The sequence below is a fragment of the Mixophyes fleayi genome, chromosome 2, assembly GCF_038048845.1.
Source record: "Mixophyes fleayi isolate aMixFle1 chromosome 2, aMixFle1.hap1, whole genome shotgun sequence".
In the NCBI taxonomy this organism is placed as follows: domain Eukaryota; kingdom Metazoa; phylum Chordata; class Amphibia; order Anura; family Limnodynastidae; genus Mixophyes; species Mixophyes fleayi.
Window position 1 is genome coordinate 247,020,897 of NC_134403.1, and position 18,201 is coordinate 247,039,097.

The following is an 18,201-nucleotide window of genomic DNA, read 5'->3' on the forward strand; positions in this document are numbered from 1 at the left end:
TGCAAAAAGATAAGGGATGGATATGTGTGTGTGTGTGTGTGTGTGTGTGTGTGTGTGTGTGTGTTGCACACGATTTTATTCTGGTTACTAGAAATAGTTGCCTTTTTTTATCATCTGTCTTAGACAGACAACATAATCAAGATTGGAGGTAGGGTCAAATGTTTACACTATAGTCATATTTTACAGTCCATACTGTAACATACAGAAGCATACAAAACTTATACAGGTACATGTAGGTCATTACATTTTTACACTAGGTATTTGCAGGTTGAAATCCCTAAACCTTATCTATGCTACAGTCAGGAACGAACACACACACACACGGTAGACAGTGACTCGTTTTCTATTAGAAACATCACGTTGAGTCTTGAAACATATTCCTGATAAATGCATCAGAAGGAGTCATCACGGTTGTGGCTGGATGACTTAGACATAACTTATTATATAAATGAATTTCACTTAGTGGCGAAGTGCGTCAATGTTTATCATTGCAAATGTACAACATTTTGTAATGGAAATGTACTGATGCCATGTAAGAGGAAATTTGTTTCTGCGACTGCTACTTAAGCATTTTTCATCTGTAAGTGACCAACACCTTTTTAGGCAAAATACACAGCAGAAGGTGGTTACCTTTTATCCTGTCTTGTTAAAAAGATAGACAAACTACACGAATAATGCAACCAGCAAGTAACTTAGGAAAACAGAGATTGATATGAATTTTATTAAATCCAAAATTAAGAATATATTAATTACATCCTAAATATCTGATTCAATATAACAGACTTTGTGGCTACTAGAAAGGAGGCTTGGTTACCACCTGCCAACATGTGTCAGAAACAGTATATAAGAGCTATATTTTGTATTTTAGCTGTATTATGTCAGCTGAAGGGAGGTACCAGAAAGGGTTACTAGTACCTCTAACTAGTGTGTAATGGTCCTTGTAGTGACCCCTTGAACAAATCAACATCATTGCTTGAAGATTCTGCCTGACTCCTATTGCCTGCTGTATACTGTGCCCAACAGATAACAGCTTACACTCTAACTTGTTCCCCGGCTGTACTGTGTTGAACCCAGTGTCTCTGTGCCAATGCTCTGCCCACTACCCAGCAGTGCTGATCCATAGTAAGCGGTCAGGAGGTACTAGCCAACCCACAGCAAAGAGAAGCTGTGGCAGCTATACTTGCTAGCCCACAAGTAAGCGGTTCTAGGCGCCATTGAAGGGGCCTATTGGTGGCAACCAAATTCTCCTACAACTATTGAGCAGTTGGCGTTCGCAAGTTGGCAAGTGTCTGGTGGCAGGTGGCACCAGTAGGAGGGGTCAGTTAATGATGGTGAGAAAGCAGCCCAGATAAAATGCATAAGAAGAACATTCCTTCATCCTTCTTCCCCCAACAGACTGGGTGGCAAAGTAAGCCTCAAGATAAGTAACATTTTCCCACATTTGTGGGGGTCCATGCCAGGTTTCTCTAATTACAGATTTTACAAGTGACCTAATTTATAAGTATTGTTAGAGAATAGGGAATTGAGGGTTAAGGACAAGCTCCTTGACAAGTCTTCATCATCTAAAGGCTCACTCCAAGCAACTCCATTGAAGATGGGCAGTTTGAAACAAAGTGCCACATTCATCACAGCCAAGACATTTGCCCTGCAGAACAAGGGGAACAATTCATTGTGATGGCCCCAAACTTGATTGCTGAAATGACCAAAGCAATTTTGAAAGTAATCATACCCAGTGTCCGACTGACTCATGAAGGGCCCACCGGGAAAACCAATGACTGGGGTGCACCTAATATCATGTCTCGCTGCAAAGCGGGTGAATATATGCCTGCATGCAAATTAAATGTGCTTAAGAAACTAAAAAAACAGAGGAAATATACTTACAAAGAACAATACTCACAGGTGGGATACACAAAATTTTAGTGTTCCTTACAAGTTGTCCTGTTCTTCAGATCAGGAAAGGCCTAATTAGGTAGGAGGAGCTGCTGCCACTGGGCATGCACTCAGTTTCACCCATTTTATTATCAGTACTGAGGCTGCGGTGCATCTCAAATGTAGTTCTCACTTACTAACTACATTTCAGAACCTCAGATGCTGCTGTGCCGATACTAAATTGCCCAAAATGGAGCTCAAATGTAATCAGTGTGCCGATGAGCAAAGCTGAATTAATGCTCTGGGGGGGCCTGGGGTACTTAAGACAGGGGTGCCCCTATGATATAACATGGTTATCATTTTAGACAAATACACAGGCAGTGTTGTGCGCACTACTGTTAGGTGCATGCAGTTCTGCCTTCACAAGCAGTACACTGTGATGCGGGACATACCTTCCAAATAAATCCTGACTAAGTGAGACAGTCGCCCAAATTCTGGACTGCCGCACCAGATGCAGGACAGTTGGCAGATTGTCCTGCTCTCCACTACCTATTCTTGTCACCTCATGTGCCTGCTGGTTTCTTAGATCAGTTGCTGCTTGTCTGGATTCTGGCATGTTGGAGGCCCTACTGGGAAAAAAAAAAAATACATGAAATTTAGAAAACTCCAACCAGCCCCGACATTAAATCAATAGCACCAATGTTTAATAATTAGGCCTCTCTCTAGACCCAAAATTAAAATAATAGTACTCATATTTGATAAATAGATCTATTTCCCTCCAGCCAGCAACAACATTATAGTATTCCCATTTAATAAATAAATGTATTTCCTCTCTCCAAACAGCCCCAGCAATAAATTAACAGCATTTACATCTAATAACCATTTCCCACAACCATCCCTGGAATTAAATAATTTATATTCACATTTAATAAATAGACGTCATTCTCCCCAAACTCACTCCCACATTCAATTAATAGCCCCCAAATCACCCCATCATACATTACAAGGCTCCACTATTAAATTAAATTGCCCCATTATCATCCCACAAACAAAATGCACTCATTAATTAGCCAACACCTACCTCACACCCAAATGACACTGCTTCAAACCCCCTTTGCCCTCACACACACTCCAGAGACATCAGCCCTCAGCCCCCCCCCATCCTCACACACTCCAGACATCAGCCCCCCCATCCTACACACACTCCAGAGACATCAGCCCCCCCTGTCCTCACACACTCCACAGACATCAGCCCCCCGTCCTCACACACTCCACAGACATCAGCCCCCCCTGTCCTCACACACTCCACAGACATCAGCCCCCCCTGTCCTCACACACTCCACAGACATCAGCCCCCCCTGTCCTTACACACTCCACAGACATCAGCCCCCCCTGTCCTCACACACTCCACAGACATCAGCCCCCCCTGTCCTCACACACTCCACAGACATCAGCCCCCCCCCCCCTGTCCTCACACACCCCAACAGACATCAGCCCGCCCTGTCCTCACACACTCCACAGACATAAGCCCCCCTGTCCTTACACACTCCATAGACATCAGTCCTCCCTCCTGCCCTCACACACTCCATAGACACCAGCCCCCCTCCTGCCCTCACACACTCACAATAAATATTAGTGTGCCCGCCCTCCACAGCCCTGGCACTTACCTTTTAGCCAAACTCTCTTCTCTGTTCACATGGGACGGCACCATGGTGTGCGTCCCATGTGATATCTAAACCGATAGGCCAGGGAGGGAGTGAAGGATCCAGCTGTACTTTGCTCTGCCCAACCACGGAAGTGGGCGGAGCTATCTGACATCAGGGCCTACCGAGGAATTTCCCGGCTCCCCTGCAGGCCAGTCCGACACTGATCATGCCTCAGGTAGACAAAATAATAACATCATAACAATGGCATTCACCATGCAGAAAAAGATTACCTTTATTGTTGGTAAATACTGAAAAAGAGGGATATTTCCAATGACAAATATTTCCATACACAAATTGTAAAATATAAGACTGCACATGAAAATTTGACACAGCTTGCAACTATGAAAAGCATTAATGTATAAGAGAGGCATACAAAATAAGTATATGGAATAATAAAAATAAGATAAAAGTAGATCACTTGAAATTGTTCTGTAGTTTCTTCAAAGCACTTTCCAGAGACTTTTTCATAAATGTTTGGTTGAATTTAAGTGCACTGGTTAAAGGTCCAATATGAGAAGGCTGAACCTGCAAACATAAACCATTTCAGTATACATTAAGGCAAGCAAAATGAATGCATTGCACATTTTTTTTTAAAAAAAAGCAAATAAAACAGGCATATGAACATCTGTATTTAACAAGGAACAGACGTAACAATATATCTGTTGATGAATACAGATCTAGGTATGCTCTAATGTTACCAGACAATACACTGCAGGATACGCCCAACACATACATGGAATATAATGTCACAAAAGAACGCACAGAAAAACACACAAAAAAAACACTATTCAATTAATGTCACCTGTTAATATAATCAATATAGTCATTAATGAAAAAAAAGCATCATTTTTTTTAAAAGTTATTAATGTCTACTGTACATAAAATGCATTTTTACAGTGCTCCTGATTGCAAGCACACGTTCTAGCATGTATGCGCGACCTTCATCACTAGTAGCCGGCACTTACACCAGAAAAACACATACCTTTGAGATACCCAAAGCTTGAATTGGCTGCATGTGCTCAAGCTTGGCACGCTCTTGACTACGTGCATGCGCCCAGTCCCCTCCCTATTCCACCCATGAAATCGTAGGCTGTGGTATAGGTCCTTTGTGCTTGAGGATTAATAGGACGTTGCTGCGTTCTCTGGCATATGGTCCAGCTTTGGGCATGTGATGTGCATAGCGATTTTATACAAAATAGGGCAGCTATTAACATTTATGTACCTTAATGAATGTATGTATGGCACATCCACAATTGTTATAGTGTATCTCATAACATCAACAAGATGGATCTTTTATCTTTATAGTTAAACATGTTTTTTTACTGGTACAAACACTTTCAATTGTGACATCAACATCTGAACATTACTAGAACTTCTGCTAAACCATTGTTCGACCTCATTTCTGATTTAACTACATGTTCAGAGGGCAAATACCTTATAAAAAAATTCAACTGTAACTTTTAGGGAAGTTGGGGGCATGGTTTCTAAAATTAAGTTAAGTCTTAGGGGGACTAAACATGCTATATCAAGATGTGCATCAAAAAGGGGTCTCTTGAAAAGAGAGATAGCCTTTTTTTTTTTTTTATAGCACCCTTGATGTATTTTTTCTTAATGACCTTTCCGTTTCTAACTCCAAAATATTAAGCTGCAAGAGCCAACTTTACTTTAAGACAACTAGAATGTCTGTGTTAAAGATCACTTCCCTTTGATTTTCTTACTCTACAAATAAAAGTAAACCACCACCCAAATAAAACGAATAAGATTTAGTAAAAATATCTATCTTATTTTTAAATATGGTTGTGATAAGCATTTACCCCCCCCCCCCTCCCCCCTTCTGTCCAGACACCATGTATATTTTTCAATATAATATTTCCAACTACTCAACATTTCTTCCCAGTAAAAAAAAACCCCAAACATTCTCACCAGGTCATGTTTGCTGGTTAAGAGGAGCAATAATAATTTTGAAAATGCCACACACTTGGAAAACTTGTCAGCAGCATCACAGAGGAAGAGAAGTAGGATATCAAATTCAGAGGGTAATAATTTATCCTGAGAGAGAGCAAAGGAGTCAAATATAAATAAAATGATCATGTGAATCACACATGCTGTTATTTATTTCATTGAAAAAAAGTACACTTTAAAAAGTTGAATATCTTCATAGTTAGAAATTGGCAAGATTGGCAACTGCAAGCTAAGGTATAAATACTTACCAAATTGGTGTAGACTAATTTCCACAAAAAATATTTTCAAAATTACTATATGAAAATAAATAGCTGATGTCACGCAACTTTCATGATTACTTTAAGCTATACACAAAGCCTCTTAAGCTTTTCTCCACTCACCTAGGTGCACTTCTAGTTTGCAGTGAGGCCCCCCCCCCCCCCCTTCCACCCAAGGGTAAAGAGTAGGCATGCAGCTTGATATGTATAGGGTAAACACTCTGGACACACGGGTGAGGAATTGGACAGTTTTGTGCTGGGTTAAATTGCGAGTCATAAGTTAGGTCCACTGTTGCTGCTATATGGTTGTTCGTAACATAGTTTATTTTAGAAATTATTTATAACTATGTAAATAATCAAACTAGTCCATATATCATTTCCATGGTTACAGATGTTGCTAAGGAAGTTCACTTATTCTCAACCTATATATGAAATGGCAACAACAGCATGTTTCAGTTTTTCCAAAATGCAATTTTAGGCACAAGTCATATTTAAAGTATCAGGAGTTATTCCACTAAATTGTTGTATCCAGCATAATTATTTTAATTAGACATCATGATTTTCGAGTGAAGATATTCTTTAGAATATTCAATGCCTCCCCCTCAGATGGAGGTGGAGTTACAATGTCCTCTGCTTTCCATTCCTGAATTCAGTGTAATCTGGCACTGGAACCACAGCCATTAGATGGAGCTTCCATAGTTTAGGCTGCGCAAGCTCTCCTGAAAAACTCTACATATTGCTTTACCTTCTTTTCAATCAACAAGTGCAACACACTAACAGACGCTTCAGAGCATGGTACTTCTAGGATAGAGCTGCAAAAGAGAAAACAGAAAATTATGGGCAGTTAGAAACTATGAAAGGTATTAATGTATAAAAGTGACATAAGAAATAAGGAATAAAGGAAATATATAATTCAAGCTCCTCCTCTAAAACGTAAACACTGGTCTCTGACAGTGGGAGCAGCTATATAGGTCAGGAAGTTGGGTTTTATTGATGTCTGGTATAATTCTACATTTCTATCCAATAAAGGTTATATTTTTCCACATGGTCTTTATTCAAAAATTTGGGTCAGGTTTACTCTGACATGCTATTAGCCCCGTTGATACATAGAAAATAAAATAAAAACAACAAACACAGATCCATCAAGTTCTTCTTTCCAAAAACTCTAATTGTGTTGAATGAGGAAGGCAAATAATCCAGTTAAAATACAATATACAACTTTATATACTGTTTCTTACACACATGTTGACAGAGGTAACCCAGTCCCCTGATCCTAGCTGGCACTACAAAGTCTGAGATATCACATATGATGTTTACCATCAGGATGTAATATATTCTCAAAACTTGTATTTAACGTAATGTAAACTTAACAAAATTTACATCAATCTATGATTTCCTAAATCACTTGCTGTTTCATTATTCAAATAGTCTGCTATCTTTTTAAGTGGACAAAACACACAGAAAAAAAGGTAATGACCCCCTGCTGTGTATTCAGGCTAAAATGAGGTGTTGGTTGCTCTGATGAAAATACTTAATTACCGTGGGATTTCCTTCAGTAAGATTACGAAACAAATTTCCTCCAACATGGCATACTGCCAAATCAATACATTTCCAATACAAAAATCAGTACATTTGCAATGATATATATCGGCGCACTGCGCCACTAATTTACATAAATTTTGACAAAAGCTATTTATAAGTGATCCAGCCACATTAAGTATAAGTAAAAAAGTTTATACGATTCTGAGATAGTAGTGTATTTATATAACACAATTGTTAGTGCAGCCAGTTATTTTCTCTTTTGTTTAATCCCTTCAATCATGCCTGGAAACAGTAATACATTAAGTTGTTTGAAAAACTGCCTTATACTTGATTTGAAACTACCTTTTCGATTACTATAGATATGGAAAACTTTGTGTTCTTTCAGTCTCTTGTGGCCCGTGGGGCCTGTTAAAGTGATCGAAAAACACACAGGGGTATATTTACTAAACTGTGGGGTTGAAAAAGTGGAGTTGTTACCTATAGCAACCAATCACATTCTATCTGTCATTTTGTAGAATGTACTAAATAAGTGATAAATTAGAATATGATTGGTTGCTATAGACAACATATCCCTTTTTTCAAACCCGCAGTATAGTAAATATACCCTACAGTCTAAATGTGGTCAGAAGATGACTGCTAATACACCTGTTTTTTTAGCCATATCTTTAAATTCAGTAAGGAAACCCTCAATACACACCAACTTAGTTTACGTAAAAAAAGGTATAAGCTTGCACTATCGACATATAGCTTTAACGCATACATCAACATTAGCAAATTCTGCAGGAAAGTAACACTAACAAAGATTAAACTAAATCCTAAAAACCACAAAAATAGCATTAGAGAGATTATCTTCAACAAACAACCTCATGCCGTCCGGCTCATAACTCAAACCCACTATTTTAACTCAAATCTAATTTCTACCTATCACCCCCCCCCCCCCCCACCCCAATCACCACACACACACACACACACGAGTAACACAACAACAGTATTTGAAAATCTAGTCAAACAAAAAATGCAGAAAGTAAATAGTAGGAAACAACAAAACCACATATCAAATCTAACAAAAGATGAATACAAAGCACTAAACACTCCTGAAAAAAGACAAAGCCATAACAATAAACCAGTGGACAATGGAGAAGGAATAGTAATTATGGACACAACTAAATACATAATAGAATATTACAGGCTCCTTTCTGACCACCTCATTTATCTAACATTAACTAACCCTATAAGCAAATTCATCTCAGAACTAGTAATATTATATTAAAATTACAAAATTCTTCCCAAGCGATGCAAATCCCTACATAAAATCAAGGGAGGAAAACTACAACTACACAAACCACTATTTAAAACATATAATACTCTGGAAACACTAGATCAGGGGTGTCAAATTCGTGGCCCAAATGCATATTTTTTTGGGGCCAGAAAAAGACCCTCAAACCTTTCTGACGCCGTTGTGCCAGATATCAGACATGAAGACGGCCGGCGCCATCCTCCCTTCAAACTGAATGTTGGGCATGATGTCATCACGCCCGATAATTGCAGTGAGGAGCGCACAGAGAGCACAAAAAATATCATATACAATTTTGTTTTTCTTGCTTCCCAATCTTAGACTTTTATCTTTTGGCCCAATTGGTTTTCGAGTTTGACATGCCTGCACTACGTCAACAACATACTCCTTATATGGGACGGAAATGAATCCCTACTCAATGTTATGCTCAAGAGTGTTCACTAGATTAACACAGGCCTAGCAAGGTGCGGAGTCTAACAGCCACCTGGTCTTTAGCTGCTAGGAGACTGCAAGTCGCGGCCCTTGGTTCAGTCCCTAGACGTGAGAGGGATAGAACTCACTGGAGTCAGTAGGTAAGTAACTAAGTAACCTGTTTCTCTGACACAGGTTTAGCATCAGAGCCTCTCTTTTATACAGAAAGGGATTTCAAACTCTCCGGCGTGGGATCATGTGACCGACCCCGCCGTGAACATGGAAGTGCTGTGTGGCTGTCAGGACAGTACACAGGAGCGAAGAGAAAGTAAGAATCCTCACAGTACCCACACCCCCCCCCCCCCTTATGGGTGGACCCTGGACACCCTAAAAGGTTTGTCAGGAAATTTTCTGTGGAAATGTTTGAGATCAGGAGCATGGAGATTTCAAGCCGAAACCCAGGGATGTTCCTCAGGGCCATAGAATTCAGTGTAACTAAGAATTGAAGGGTACCTCTGGAGATACGAGAATTGATCATTTCATTAACCATAAATTCCTGATTTTGCACGGAAACAGCAGGGTGATCTCTGGTGCAGACAGAAAATTTATTAATGACCACCGGTTTGAGCAGGGAAACATGGAAGACGTTAGGGGGGGAAGTTACAGTCTGAAGGCTACAGGATTTATGATTTCCAAGATTCTGAATGGACCAATAAACCGGGGTGAAAACTTTCTGTAAGGAACCTGGAGCCGGAGATTCCATGTAGACAGCCAAACCTTATCTCCAGGACTGAGTAAGGGAGTAGGATGTCTTATCAAAGAATCTTTTACTGGAGAGAGAGGCTTGAATTAATTGTTGTTTGGCAAGAGACCAACCGGAGGAGAAATCTTGAAATAGAGAATCAACTGCCGGAACTCCAGAAGGCAGGGCCGTAACTAGGGCTGTGCGACAGGGGCGACCGCCCAGGGCGCAACTCTGAAGGGGGGCGCAATTTAGGAATATTTTAGGTTAATTTGGTTAAAATTTAGGGCTAGGGGGGCGGCATTTGTCTTTCTCGCCCAGGGCACTAGAATTCCAAGTTACGGCTCTGCCAGAAGGAGAAAGATCTGCAAACGGAGGAAGTTTCAGGTGATATCCTTGAAGAGTATAGAAGGGAGAAACAGAAGTGGACTCATGAGATAAATTATTGTGGGCGAATTCGGCCCAAGGTAATAAGTCTACCCAGTTGTCATGAGAAGGTGAAATATAACATCTTAGAAACTTCTCCAGTTCCTGAGTGGTCCTTTCCGTGATGCCGTTGTTCTGAGGATGATAGGTGGAGGAGAATTTTAACTTGATTCCACAAAGATGACAAAAGGCCCTCCAGAATTGAGTCCCGAACTGGGTATAAAGTGGGCTTCACGAGAGAGTTGGTCAGTAACTACCCAAACCACAGAGCACCCTTTGGATAACAGAAGATCCGTGATAAAATCCATTGATAGATGACTCCAGAGATGATCCGGAACAGGTAAACGGTGTAGATACTATTAAAGTAATTCTATCGTTTTCAAATAAGCATTGCCCAAGCGATTGTCTTGTGTTTCCAACGCACAAAGTAATTTATTTTAGCAGATCTAAAAAGTTAACAGTTCATTCCTCCTCCCACTTGGAATTCCATCAGCTACCAAACGAAAATGTTTCGTCACAGTTTCTGCTGCATTGTGTCAAATTGCCACTAACTGGAAACAACCCGCCGCGCCTACTTTGCAGACAATTATTAATAGGGTTTGGCACTCATACAAAATGGAGTTTATGACATGCATATTGCGTAACACTTCTAATTCATTTAATAAAGTCTGCACACCGTGGATATCATTTTTTCAAATACAAACTCCTTTTGTCCTGTAATTTCTCCACAACAATCCAATTGATGCCCCTTCTTAACCCTTTACCTCTTTCCCCCCTACCTCTCCCTTCCCCCTTCGATCTTTTGCCCTGCTTTCTTCTTCTTTTCTCCTATTGGCGGCTTGCCACACTGCCCCCCTACTCTATCCTGGACTAACTTCTCTTTTCTGTTTCTTTTTCTTCCTATCTTCAAAATAAAATTTGCTCAATGCCTTGATTCATCTTTTCATAATATATACTCAATGTATTAGTCTCTGAATATGCATAACATGACTGTATCAGAACATGTTTTGGACCGACGCTTATTGCTGACCATTGTAAAAATAAAAACTTTAAAAAAAAAAAAGTTAACAGTTCAATATTTGATTATAATATAATACAGTACAGTACAGCCAATACCAAAATATACATACATACCGCTGCGCTCCCACGGGTACCAGTGAACAGTATTTCACCCTTGAATACTGTGGTCAGAGAATGACTGAAGCTAGTGGGAGCGCAGCTATGATATATATATATATATATATATATATATTCAGTGTTACAGAGAGAACAATGCAGATGACGTGGCTTGCTTCTATAGGTCCAGACTTCAGGTGGGTCCAGGGTAAACAGGTCATAGGCTAGTTCAAACAACACCCTCAAAGGCTGAGGTCAACATTCCAGATGATTCTCCCGCCCAGAAACCAGTTACAACTAGTCCATTAGCATTTTACAGTCTGATATCACTCTGACTATTTATTTCCCAACATCAATAACTATTAATAACGAGTATGCAATATGCGATCTCTTCGGCGATTGAACCGGACAGCTGCTGATGAATAGGGGATTAGAATGATATCAGACATGACCCATTTCCTATAACCTGAACCTTAAATAACACTGAGGTGTACATATTATCATAATATATAAACTAATAATAAACTAAATACTATCTGCTCATAAATCACTGTAGAATGGAATCAATATGAATATGAATTATATAAATAACTAAAGGTTGTAATGCGAGTGTGTGCGTGCGTATTTTACCGTGCGATTGCAGTTCGCCACGTGTAGCGTGGCATACTGCATGCAATCGCACAATGAAACAATATTAAACCAATATACTTTCGTTCATCCAATTATACGACTTCGACAGTTCCACCCTTTGATAGTATAATAAACTATCACCTTAAAGATGTTATATGCAGGATCTCAGTACCACGTTTCATTGCTATGTAATGCAATTCCCCATTGGTGTATGACCATGCTGTCTGTAGATCTAAACAAGTTATCATAAGAGAGAGTCTTAATCCTCAAAACGATTTCTTCTTTTACTATAGACCGTATACCTCTGGAGCTTGGAGATGACATTTTGTATGCCCTTCAAGGGTGCAATAAAACATGTAATACCTTTTTATTGTCTTCCTGCTATTGTTCTTACCTGTTTTTCACTGCCCCCACTATCTCTCCCTACTATGCCTCCCCGCTCTCACTCCATACCCATACTCTCCCCCCGCGCGCTGCTCGTCTTGCTAACCTCATCCTCATTTCCCCCCTCTCCTCTCCCTCTTTCTTCTGTGCCCTCTGGAAAGCCAGATCCGTCCGCAACAAGCTGACTGCTATCCAACTCCTTTAACCTTCTTGCCGTTACTGAAACCTGGCTCTCCGATTCTGATACTACTTCCCCCGCTGCCCTCTCCTATGGTGGCCTCTCCTTCACCCACTCCGCCAGGCCTGGTTCCCGCCCAGGCGGTGGAGTTGGTCTCCTCCTCTCCTCCACCTGTACTTTTCGTGTCATTCCCCCTGAACCCTCCCTCTCCTTCTCCTCCTTTGAAGCTCACTCCATCCGCCTCTTCTACCCCATCCACCTCCACGTCACTGTCATCTACCGCCCCCCTGGCCCCACTTCCCTCTTCCTTGACAACTTTGCTAGCTGGCTTCCTCACCACCTCTCCTCCGATCTCCCCTCGATCATTCTCGGTGACTTTAACATCCCCATCGACAACTCCACCTACCCTGCTTCCAGCAAACTGCTCACCCTCTCTTCCTCCCTTGGTCTCACCCAATGGACCTCCTCCTCTACCCACTGCCTTTGTCACTCCCTTGATCTTGTCTTCTCCTACCTATGCAGTCTCTCCGACTTCTCCATCTCTCCGACCACCATCTCCTCTCTCTCTCTCTCCCCACCTTCAGCACTCTCTTGGCCCCCTCCCCTCCCTTCTCCCTGACTGCCTCCGATTTTGCCTCCTTCTTCTCCTCTAAAATCGAGGCCATCCGACTTGAAATCTCCTCCTCCACTCTCTCTTCCACCCCTCCCACTCTTCCGTCCTCCCCCTCCACCACCTTCCCCTCCCCACCACCGGCGAGGAAGTCCACTCTCTCATTTCATCCTCCCCCCCACTACCTGTCCCCTGGATCCCATCCCCTCCCACCTTCTTCGCTCCCTTTCCCCCACCACCTGCTCCCACCTCGCTCACCTCTTTAATCTCTCCCTCTCCACTGGCATCTTCCCCTCCTCATTCAAACATGCTCTCGTATCCCCCATTCTTAAGAAACCTAATCTCGACCCCACTTCTCTCTCAAACTATCGCCCCATATCTCTTCTCCCTTTTGCCTCCAAAATTCTTGAGAGGCTCGTCTGCAGCCGTCTCACCTCCTACCTTTCTGAATACTCCCTCCTTGATCCTTTCCAGTCTGGTTTCCGCCCCCTCCACTCCACTGAAACTGCCCTGGCTAAAGTCACCAATGACCTCCTCTTTGCTAAAGCCAGAGGCCACTTCTCCCTTCTCATCCTCCTTGACCTCTCTACAGCCTTCGACACCGTTGACCACCCCCTCCTCCTTCACACCCTCCAGTCTTTCGGCCTCTCCGGCCCAGTCCTGTCCTGGTTCACCTCTTACCTTAATCACCGATCCTTCTCTGTCGCCACCTCTGGGTCTCTCTCCCCCCCGTCCACCCTTCCAGTCGGGGTCCCTCAGGGCTCTGTTCTGGGACCCTTACTCTTCTCTCTATACACCTCCTCCCTGGGTGAACTCATCAGCTCCTTCGGCTTCAGCTACCACCTTTACGCTGACGACACTCAACTATACCTCTCCTCTCCTGATCTCTCTCCCTCCCTCCTCTCTAGGGTGCCTGCCTGCCTCTCTGCTATCTCCTCTTGGATGTCCTCTCGATTCCTCAAACTTAACCTTGCCAAAACTGAGCTCATAGTTTTTCCTCCCTCTCATACCTCATCCCCTTCTGACCTCTCCATCACTGTCGACAACACCTCTATCTCCCCTGTCCCCCAACTTCGCTGCCTTGGTGTCATCCTCGACTCCTCTCTCTCCTTTGGCCCCCACATCTTCTCTCTTGCTAAATCCTGCCGCTTCCAGCTGCGTAACATCGCTCGCATCCGGCCTTTCTCTCCCAAGATGCCACAAAATGCCTTATCCACTCTCTGATCATCTCCCACCTGGACTACTGCAACCTCCTCCTCCTCACTGGCCTCCCCCACGCTCATCTCGATCCCCTTCGATCTGTTCTTAACGCTCCTCTTCTGTCTCCCCCCTCTACCTAGCCCTTCACTGGCTGCCATTCCCCTTTAGAATCCTCTTTAAGCTCCTCACACTTACCTACAAGGCCCTCGCCAACTCCACTGCGCCCCACATCTCCACCCTCCTCTCTATTCATGCTCCATCCCGCCCTCTCCATTCTGCCTCTGACCGTCTCCTCTCTTCCCCCTTATAACCTCCTCCCACGTGCGTATCCAAGACTTCGCCCGCGCTGCCCCCCTCCACTGGAACAAGCTCCCTCCCTCCATCAGAACTTCCCCTAATCTGTCCAGTTTCAAACGGGCCCTAAAAACCCACCTTTTTCTTAAAGCCTTTCTGTCTCCCACTTAACTCCCTACCTTATCTTCTGCCTCCGTCCCCCTACTCTCCCCTGCGTCTCTCTGTCTGTCCACCCCTCCCCTTAGATTGTACGCTCCTTTGAGCAGGGCCATCTCTCCTCCTGTTTCCACCACTTCTAACTCTGCTCTCCAGCTACTTAGCCCTCCTCCTCGAGGGTCCTCCACCCCACGTCCACTCTCACTCCCTCCCCCCCCCTGGGGGTCTCCCTGTCTTCTGGGCCCTCCTTCTTGGGCCCCGTCATTTGCGGATCCTCCCTCCCCCTTCCCCACCCTCTCTAGCTGTGCATTGAGCTTACCGAGTTGCTGTGTTTATTGTTTACTGTACTGTGCTGTCTCCCATTGTATTGTAATTTGTTTGTCTCTGTACGGCGCTGTGGACGCCTTGTGGCGCCTTATAAATAAAAATTAATAATAATAATAATAATAATAATAATAATAATAATAATAATAACCTGAACCTTAAATAACACTGAGGTGTACATATTATCATAATATATAAACTAATAATAAACTAAATACTATCTGCTCATAAATCACTGTAGAATGGAATCAATATGAATATGAATTATATAAATAACTAAAGGTTGTAATGAGAGTGTGTGCGTGCGTATTTTACCGTGCGATCGCAGTACGCCACGTGTAGCGTGGCATACTGAATGCAATCGCACAATGAAACAATATTAAACCAATTGTCACGGGCACTAGGAGTCTTTACCCAGGGATCACCAGGTGATAGGCTTACCAGAGCAGTATAGGTGGTAATATGGTACTCTGGTAGCAGGGTGATCACGGAACAGGAAATAGCAGATGATGAGATGCTCAGGAAAGTCTATGACTAGCAGCACTGGTAATATGGAGGTAATAATACACGAGGAACTGTATGGACAAAGGACACGTGAAGGTAGTCAGTGGTCTGCGGTAGCAAGTTGTACCACTGCTATAGTGAGGAGGAATGTCCAACAGAAACGAGGAGGTGATGAGAGTCAACGGTCTGCGGATAGCAAGTTGTACCGCTGTCTGAGCGAAGGAATGGAATCCAAGTGGAGGTATCCGGGGAGTCAGTGGTCTGCGTTAGCAAGTTGTACCACTGCTATGTGAGAGGATACTGGAACAGGTGATACAGGAAACAGGGATCAGTGGTCTGCTTCTAGCAAGTTGTACCACTGAATATATATGTGAGGAGGAGCACGGGGAGAGACTGCAATACAGGAGATACACGGGCACCTTAATCTTGATCCACAATAATATGCACAATATATAAATGACTGAACAGCACTGCAATAATAGAAAGTCACTTGAGGTAATCCGGCACAAGATAACACAGTCAATGATGGTAATAGACTCAGCGGATAGCAAACTCCAGAGGAGAACCAACACAGTCCAGCAAGATATGCAATACACCAGCACAGTCAATGAGAAGTATGCATACCTTGGTTCAGAAGCAAGCTGTCAGACAGGAGTGCAGAGATACCTGAACGGCTGGAGGCCGGCAGGATGCGAAGTCCCTGGATGGGTGAAGCGGTAGTCAAGTAGGTGCAGCGCACAGGTAGGTAGACCAGCAGGGAAACAAATACTCAGGAAGCAGTAGTATGTAGAACTGGACTCCTGGAGGACCCTGAAGAGAAGCGATGGTCTAGCAGAGAGGTAAGTAGTGAGGCGCAGATCCGATGCTGACAGGCGGGTAGAGACCAGCGGGAACACAGGAAAGCATGGAGAGCGGATCAGCTGTAGAAGGACGAGTAGAGCTGAGGAGTAGCAGCAGCAGGACTCTGCAGACACACGGAGGTAGCCAATAGCAACCAGCAGGTGCAGTAACGATGGCACACGGGGAAGCAGAGCTGAGCTGGAACTGTTGATCACGGAGAGTAGCGGATAGCAATAGTAGAAGCAGTCTCGAGGAAACACGGGAGAGTTGAGATGAACTGAAGACTGAAGCGCACAGAGGCAGCGGATAGGAATCAGCCAAACAGTCACGATGAAACACAGACGAGTTGCAGATTGAAGACTGTAGTGCACGGAGGCAGCGGATAGGAATCAGCTAACAGTCACGATGATGCACAGGTGAGTTGATGTAGATTGAAGACTGTAGTGCACGGAGGCAGCGGATAGGAATCAGCTAACAGACAACGATATATAGTAGAGTTGATGTAGATTGAAGACTGTAGTGCACGGAGGCAGCGGATAGGAATCAGCTAACAGTCACAATGATATAATAGAGTTGAAGTGGCTTGAAGACTGTAGTGCACGGAGGCAGCGGATAGGAATCAGCTAACAGTCACGATGATACACAGGAGGGTAGAAGTGGTATGGGAACCACAGGAGTAGAAGTGGTTTGGAAACCACAGAGGTAGAAGTGGTTTGGAAACCACAGGAATCAGCAGCGCTGAATACACGAGGAAACACAGGAACACCTTCAGAGACTCATGGGGAATGAGACTCCAAGATCAGGCAACGTGGTATTGACCACAGGTGCTTAATATAGGGAGTGTTGCCTGATCTGCCAATTAAGTTAAAGGAACAGGTACTGAAGGGTTTGAAAGGGTTGCGCATGCGCAGACCCTCAGGATGGAGGACGGCCACGGTTCCTAAATGTCCGGGAAGAAGCACTCACAGTCCGGTGAGTGACAGTACCCCCCCTTTTAAAGGTGGGCACAGAACGCCTAGAACCGGGCTTGTCCGGATTTTTGGAATAAAACTTCTTCAGAAGAGCTGGGGCGTTAAGATCTTCAGCTTTGATCCATGAACGCTCTTCAGAACCAAAGCCCTTCCAATGAACGAGGAAACGGAGAACTCCTCGCGAAATTTTTGCATCCAATACCTCAGTAATCTCGAAATCCTCCTCCTGATGAACTTGAACTGGCTGAGGTGCTGAAGGAGGAGTCGAGAAACGGTTGATGATGAGAGGTTTGAGCAAGGAGACATGGAAGGCATTGGAAATCCGAAGATTCTTAGGGAGTAGAAGTTTAACACACACTGGATTGATTACTTGAATGATCCTATATGGACCAATAAAACGAGGGGCGAATTTCATAGATGGGACCTTCAAACGAATATTTTTGGTAGATAACCAGACACGATCTCCAATTTTTAGTGGTGGAATAGCCCGCCTCTTCTTATCTGCGAAAGACTTATATTTGTTAGATGTCGTCTTTAAACAGGTTTTGACCTGAGACCAGATATTTTTGAAGGTCTGACAAGCAGTCTCCACAGCAGGAACTTGGGTGGGCGGGAGGGCAGGAAATTCCGGAAAAGACGGATGGTGACCGTAGACCACAAAGAATGGAGTTCTGGATGATGACTCATGGTACATGTTGTTATGGGCGAATTCAGCCCAAGGAAGCAATTCTACCCAGTTGTCTTGATTGGCTGATGAGAACATCCTTATAAAGGTCTCGAGATCT

General features: G+C 43.3%; 1 protein-coding gene across 1 annotated transcript in view; it reads right to left on the bottom strand.

Annotated features, from left to right (window-relative positions):
• Positions 1-3,782: 3,782 nt before the first annotated feature.
• The window catches only part of FANCE (FA complementation group E), a 58,567-nt gene continuing 44,148 nt past the window's right edge, over positions 3,783-18,201 (bottom strand). The window contains exons 9-11 of the mRNA XM_075195755.1: positions 6,540-6,606; positions 5,499-5,624; positions 3,783-4,100 (exon numbers count right to left, since the gene is read on the bottom strand). Of these exons, the coding sequence (XP_075051856.1) occupies positions 3,990-4,100; positions 5,499-5,624; positions 6,540-6,606 (304 nt within the window). The 3' untranslated portion in view covers positions 3,783-3,989. The remainder of the gene's footprint in view (positions 4,101-5,498; positions 5,625-6,539; positions 6,607-18,201) is intronic.